Source organism: Salvia hispanica, chromosome 3, assembly GCF_023119035.1.
Source record: "Salvia hispanica cultivar TCC Black 2014 chromosome 3, UniMelb_Shisp_WGS_1.0, whole genome shotgun sequence".
Classification (NCBI taxonomy): domain Eukaryota; kingdom Viridiplantae; phylum Streptophyta; class Magnoliopsida; order Lamiales; family Lamiaceae; genus Salvia; species Salvia hispanica.
The window spans coordinates 5,514,856-5,522,285 of record NC_062967.1 but is presented as its reverse complement, the minus strand read 5'-3'; the positions used below and the strand labels follow the sequence as shown (position 1 = coordinate 5,522,285).

General features: G+C 39.9%; 1 protein-coding gene across 1 annotated transcript; it reads right to left on the bottom strand.

Annotated features, from left to right (window-relative positions):
- Positions 1 to 4,945: 4,945 nt before the first annotated feature.
- Positions 4,946 to 6,484, bottom strand: LOC125209127. The gene has a single exon (XM_048108735.1). It carries the CDS (start codon positions 6,482 to 6,484, stop codon positions 4,946 to 4,948), a length of 1,539 nt encoding a protein of 512 aa, XP_047964692.1.
- Between the last annotated feature and the right edge of the window lie 946 nt (positions 6,485 to 7,430).

Here is a 7,430-nt window from a genome sequence, read left to right as displayed (position 1 = left end):
TTCCACTGGAAGGTGACAAGATTTACCGAACACCAATTGATTGTTGGGGTTTGTATACTAAAAGATGCTTCGAGCGTACATGCCTTTGTACAGTCAGCTTGTGCATGTATACGAGAAACGCCACGTCCACTTGTTTACCTAATTATGAGAATAAATAATATAATATAATGGTTTATTATTGAAATATGATAAACAAGTCTAAGGCCTTTTACTAAGAAGGTCAAGTAGGGAAATTCGATGAATCTCCTCATGAGTTTTCCAGTAGGGGACTTGGCCAGATCTAGTAAGAAGAAAAACGTATTCACAACCTAGATAGGCTTTGGCTACCTATTGGAACGGTTGCGGTGTTTGTGATAATTCTCTCTTACCTAAGACGAGATTAGTAACACCGGTGTGGTAAAGCACTGAAAGGATCTAATCCGAAATGTATTCTTTATTGCTATCTACCGTAAGAATATATTTCAGAAAATTTTGTATTTTCTAGTCTATGGAATTAATATCAATATTGTTTATTCAGTCAAACGCCACTTTGACTTATCAATATGTGAGAGTTTGTACGTAACTCAAGTTCATGATACCTTGGGTGGTAGTAATTGAATAACATGAAGGTATTGGAATATTATTTCATAGAATTCGCGTGCCCAGTGTGGTATGATTAAATCCCTAAAGGGTGATCCCCAAGAGGTGTTTGAAAAAGGAATTTATTATTCAGAAAACTGCGCAGTTGGAATTTATTCCACGAATAATAAATAAAGTTTCAAACTAGAAAAACTCTTTGGAGAATTAATTTAAATCTAGTCATATAGCAGACAAAAGAATTAAATTGATGGATCAAGATAATCTTAAACGCGGAAAATATTATAAAATAAAATGGACCCAAGTTATTTGTAATTTGGTGATTTAAGTGGGAGTGCAATATTATTCTTTAGTGGAACAAAATAATATTCCATTGATAATATATTAAATCATGGGCCATGTGATTTAATTAGTTAATTATCTAATGGGTGAGCCTAACACTTAAGTCATTCCATGGATCCCCTTACTAGCCCATTAGGTCTTTTATAAATAGTGAAGAGTATGGGAAACCCTAGCACACAATTCAAGACAACACAAACCCTAACCCTAAGGGGGCAAATCGGTGCCTCCTCTTCCTCTCTCACTTGTCTCGATTTTCGTGCCTAGCACGTGGGAGAATTAGGGTTTTGATCTTCGTTCTTGTTCTATCCTAATTCATAGGATTAGATCGAGACGATCTCGTGTTTGTATTGGGTTTCTCCTAGATCTCTTCAAAGCTATTTGTTGATAATCCAAGATCCGCCCACACGGATGGATGATCAAGGACAAGGGAATAGTATGAAAGATTCGTGGTCGATAAACCAAGGATCGCAAGGAGGTGCAGCTAGCAACGTCAATCCGATGATGGATCAAGAGGTAACAATCGCATCTACATCGAATATGCATGATTATGTGTTTATTTGATGTGTAATCTATAGATCTATGTTAATTGCATGAAATTGGAATCAAATGCATAATCACCTAAATAGATCCGTTCTAGGACCTGTTTGATTTCCGTGTCTTCCGCTGCGGTAGTGCCAACATTGATATGGTGACATCCCAATCGGAGTCTTGTATGCCGTCCTATAAGCCCAAAGTGCATCATCGAGCTTGAGTGACCAATCCTTTCTATTAGAGCTCACTGTCTTTTGTAGAATTTGCTTGATCTCTCTGTTAGCCAACTCGGTTTGGCCATTGGCTTGAGGATGGTATGGTGTCGTCACCCTATGCTTCACTCCATATTTTGCAAGCACGCTTTCCAACCATCGATTGTTGAAGTGGGAACCTCCATCACTAATAAGAGCTCGTGGAGTGCCAAATCTTGTAAATATATTCTTTTGCACAAATTTAATGACTACCTTGGAATCATTGGTGTGGGAAGGAATGGCTTCTACCCATCTTGACACGTAATCCACCGCCAAAAGAATGTATTGATGACCGCATGATGATGGAAAGGGCCCATGAAGTCGATCCCCCAAACATCAAATAATTCAACCTCTATAATCGGGGTCATTGGCATCTCCTTCTTCTTTAACACACCCCCGGTTCTTTGGCACTCATTGCATTGAACCACGAACTTTTGGCAATCACCATAGATACTTGGCCAATAATGGCCGCTTTGAAGCACCTTCATTGCTGTTCGATTTGCTCCAAAGTGTCCCCCAGATGGAGACGAGTGACATTGTCTAATCACTGCTTCCCATTCTTCATTAGGCACACATCTTCTTATCACCATATCTGCACATCTTCTATAGAGGAACGACTCATCCCAAAAGTAGAACTTGATATCATGGAAGAACTTCGTCTTTTGATAGGTCGATAAGTTGGTTGGGATTATTTTGACCACCAAGAAATTTACAAAGTGAGCATACCATGGATGATTATCTTGAGCAAGGAACAAATGTTCATCATTGAGTCCAAATTTTCTCCTTCAACTGCTTTCTCTAATCTTGATAGGTGGTCAGCGACAACATTCTCACAACCTTTTCTATCTCGAATCTCTACATCAAACTCTTGCAGCAGAAGTATCCATCGAATCAACCTTGGCTTGGCATCTACATTAGCAAAAAGATGTCGAATTGCTGCATGATTAGTGTATACTATCGTCTTGGCCCCAATTAAGTAGGCACAAAATTTGTCGAATGAGTACACAACCACCAACATCTCCTTCTCTGTGGTAGTGTAATTTGCCTACGCGGAGTCCAAAGTGCGGCTTGCATAGTATATCACTCTAAAAAGGCTGTCTCTCTTCTGCCCAAGGGCGGACCCAACTGCTATATCACTTGCATCACACATTATCTCAAATGGTTGAGTCCAATCCGGCGTGATTAACACTGGAGCACTAACTAACGCCCTCTTCAATTTTTCAAACGCCTGCAAACAATCAGAAGAAAATTCAAAAGCAACATCTTTTTCTAATAAATGACATAAAGGCTTAGCTATCTTAGAGAAATCTTTGATAAACCGCCTATAAAATCCGGCATGTCCTAGAAAGCTCCTAACTCCCTTCTCCGTAGTGGGTGGTGGGAGTTGCTCAATTGCCAATATCTTTGCTCTATCAACTTCGAGCCCTGCAGCAGAAATCTTGTGGCCTAACACTATTCCATCTCTAACCATAAAGTGACATTTTTCCCAATTTAAAACAAGGTTAGTTTCTTCACAACACTGCAACACACTTGTTAGATTTTCGAGACAATGATCAAAAGAAGTACCATATACCGAAAAATCATCCATAAACACTTCCATTATTTTCTCAATCATGTCATGGAAAATTGCCATCATGCATCTCTGAAAAGTAGCTGGAGCATTACATAAACCAAATGACATTCTCCTAAAAGCATAAACTCCATATGGATATACAAATGTAGACTTATGTTGATCTCCGGGTGCAATTAAAATTTGATTATAACCCGAATACCCATCAAGGAAACAATAATATTCATGTCCTGCCAATCTATCTAACATTTGATCAATAAAAGGAAGTGGGAAGTGATCTTTCCTAGTGGCTGCGTTCAAAGCACGGTAATCAATACAAACTCTCCACCCAGACACAACTCTAGTGGCTATCAACTCATCGTTCTTTCCTTGCACAACTGTCATACCACCCTTCTTAGCTACAACTTGAGTTGGACTAACCCATTCACTGTCAGATATAGCATAAACAATTCCTGCATCTAACCACTTTATGACCTCTTTCCTTACTACATCTTGCATAATTGGATTAAGTCTTCTTTGATTTTGAACCTTAGGTTTATACCCTTCTTCTAACAAGATTTTATGCATGCACAACGTCGGGCTAATCCCTTTAATGTCAGAAATAGACCATCCAGTAGCACTTCTATGTTTCCTAAGGACTCTCAACAACTTATCAAGCTCAAACACAGATAGGGAAGAAGATACAATTACCGGATATGTTTCATTTTCTCCAAGGAATGCATACTTCAAATGAGTTGGCAATGGTTTTAGCTCAACCTTGGTCCCCTTTCCTTTCTCCTTTTCTTTCTCTTCATCCTCGTTCCTTAATGGAAGGAATTTTTGTTGACGACGAGGGATCTCTTCGGAGGAGTCAAGTGCACCTACAAAATCAAGTAATTCAGAGTTAGCATCCGTTATTTCATCAATATTAGAGGAATAAAGAGACTGAAACAGGCATCGCTCAAGTTGATCATGTGAAGAATTGATCTCGGCCACTCCTTCAACACAATCTTCCACCACTTGCACATTGTTGCAATGCTCTATCATCTCCACTTCTTCATCATCATGTACTTTCATGGCCTTGTAGATGGAAAAAGTAATGCTTTCATTGTCAAGGCGAAGTGTAAGCTCTCCCTTTGCCACATCTATCATTGCCTTCCCTGTAGAAAGGAAAGGTCTTCCCAAAATCAATGGGATCTTTTGGTCCTCCTCCATATCTAACACAACAAAGTCCACCGGATAGATAAAGTTATTTACTTTCACTAGAATATCTTCTACAAGGCCTTTAGGATATGTGACTGTCCTGTCTGCCATTTGGAGCGTGATAGTAGTAGGCTTCAATGTTCCAATCTTAAGCTTTCTGAAGAATGATAGGGGCATAAGATTAATGCTTGCCCCTAAATCACATAATGCTCTCCCCACTTGATTGTCCCCCACTATGCAAGAAATAGTGAAGCTACCGGGATCCTTAAGTTTGGCTGACAGTTTCTTCTGAATTATCGCGCTGCAGCTCTCGGTCAAGTTGACAGTTTCATATTCTCCCCACCTTCTTTTCTTGGAGATAACATCCTTAAAAAATTTAGCATAGTTTGGCATCTCTTGCAAAGCTTCCACCAATGGTATATTGATTTGCACCTTCCTAAAAATATCAAGAAATTTGGAGAATTGCTCATCCATCTTCTTCTTCTTCTTCATCTCAAAGGGGAAGGGCACCTTCACTGTCGTAGGAATAGGCGGGGTGGGGGGGAGGGGGCTTCTTTTCTGGCACTGACTCTTTCTCTGCTTGACTATTGGCCTTGTTCTTCCCCTTGGAATTCTCTTCCGCACTGACATCATCCACTGGAGTATTCTTCTTACCCTCTACGGGCATGGAAGGTCCTTCATAGCTTTTACCGCTCCTCATGGTGATGGCCTTGCCGTCCTTGGGATTATTTATGGTCTGTGCTGGGAATTGGCCTGGCTGATGTTGAACACCTACGGCTTGAGAAATTTGAATGATCTGAGTGTCAATGCTCTTCATATGCACGTTCAAGCTTTGCACGTCGTTTTCAACCTTCCCCATCCTTTGACTAGTGCTCTCCATGTACTTGTCGGCTTTCTCCATGTACTTGGCAGTCTGATTCATGAATGCTGCCAAGATATCTTCAGTAGTAGACTTTTTCTGTTGTTCGATCATCCCATTAGATACTGTAAATCCTGGCGGTGGTTGCAGAGCATTGTTGGGATTCCCATATGATAGATTAGGATACACCTTGTTACCAAATTGATTATAGTTACCACCTCCTTGGTTGGAGCGATAGTTGTTGAAGTTTCTGTTGTTTCCTCCTTGGTGCACATAGTTTACTTCTTCAACTCCTCCCTGCAGTTCTGGTCCAGACTGTCTCATCTCCATTATCCCCAGTTGAGTGGTCAACAGATCTAGCTGCTTCGACATTTTGTCTATTCTATCATCTTCTGTAACAGATGCCACCCTGTATGACTTATTTATTTCATTATTCCATCCTTCATCAGTGGAGGCTACTCGCTCAATTACTTGCATGGCATCATTCTCTCCTAATTGAAGGATTGCTCCTCCTGCGCTCCAATTCAGTTCACGCATTGCGTCTGAAGTACACCCTCTGTAAAAAGTTATGACTTGATGTCCCGGACTTAAACCATGCTTGGGGCATCTCTTCAACAGTGTCTTAAATCTGGCCCATGCTTCTCGAATTGTCTCATGAGGCTTCATCTGGAACTGAATTATCTCAGCTTGCCTTTTTAGAACTTCGCTGGGTGGGAAGTACTTCTCCAAAAATAATTCTACCATGGCATTCCACGTTCTAACTGATCCTGGTCCCATGTTATCGTACCAATCTCTAGCATCATCTCTCAAGGAAAATGAGAATAGCCTTAATCTGATTTGTTCATCTCTCACCCCATTAAGCTTCACCGTGTTACATATCTGAATAAACTTGGTGAGATGCTTGTTGGGATCTTCATTGGCCTTCCCCCCAAAAGCATTAGCCTCAGCCATATTAAGCAATCCTGGCTTGAGCTCAAAATGATTGGCATCGATTCCATCATTGCCAATTGGCGGGTTCTCCACTTCTCTGTAAGCGTACATGTTTTGCACTGGCAATACAACTTGTTGTTCATCTTTTTCCTTTAACTGTCTCACCAGATCTGCAATATCTAGCTGGAGTTGTTGGACTACCGGATCTGGATGTGGTGCATTGTTCTCTCCATTGTCCGCCATTGTTATTGCAACTGGAATAGGCGGTTCTCTGTTAAGGGGCGAAAGTGGTCGCCTTTGGTTGAGTCTTCTCTGAGCGTTCCTCCTTCTGTTGGATGCTTCGATCTCAGGGTCGAATAACTCTAATGGTTGCCCCTTAGAGCGAGTGAGCATACAACCTGAAAAGAAAAACACAAAAGTGAGAATAACTCAAAAAGAAAAGAAAAATAAAGCAAGTAAAATCTAGATTAGTAATCTTAATTTTTATCACGATATTAGGCTAAAGTAACACAAAATTGTCCCGGCAACGGCGCCAAAAACTTGACTCAACTTATTTTTAACACAAGTATACCCGCAAGAGTACGGGGCTAATGTAGCAAATAGTAAGCAAGAGTATCGTATCCACAGAGATAATCAGTGTCAACCTAATTACCACGAACCAACCTTAACTACTATCTAGATGAATCGGAGAGTTTTGAGTTTTCTAAATCTATTTAAAAGAAAGGTAAAAGCAAATAAAAACAACTAGAGAATTAAAAGCAAATAAGAAAATAGATTTAGATCAAAGATGAGAAGGGTAGAATCCTACGGGATCGATAACAACTATCCTATGCTCAACTAATTTCCAAACTATGCCAACAAAGGGTCTCAAGGGTTATTAAGCTATCACTAAGGTAAAACTATATCTTTTCTCAAAGCATATAATTTGTAGATTGCTACCTAGAACTGAAATGTCCTTCCTAGAACTAAGGTAACAACTCCTAAAAGCTCCTAATATACGTAGCTTCATTCAAAGGCTCAAATCTGTCGATTATATTGGCAAAGACGTCAACTTCTCTTCTTTCAAATTAAACTATTCACTTCCCAGGTATTGTAGTAAAATCCACATGCATTTATAAGGTGATCAAGCAAATAAATGTATAAGCACAAGATAAGTCAAAATAACTACATGAGGCAAGGCATAGAAAAC

Bases quoted from the DNA above. Each gene is read 5' to 3' on its own strand.
- LOC125209127 (XM_048108735.1), bottom strand. From the start codon at position 6,484: ATGGCGGACAATGGAGAGAACAATGCACCACATCCAGATCCGGTAGTC.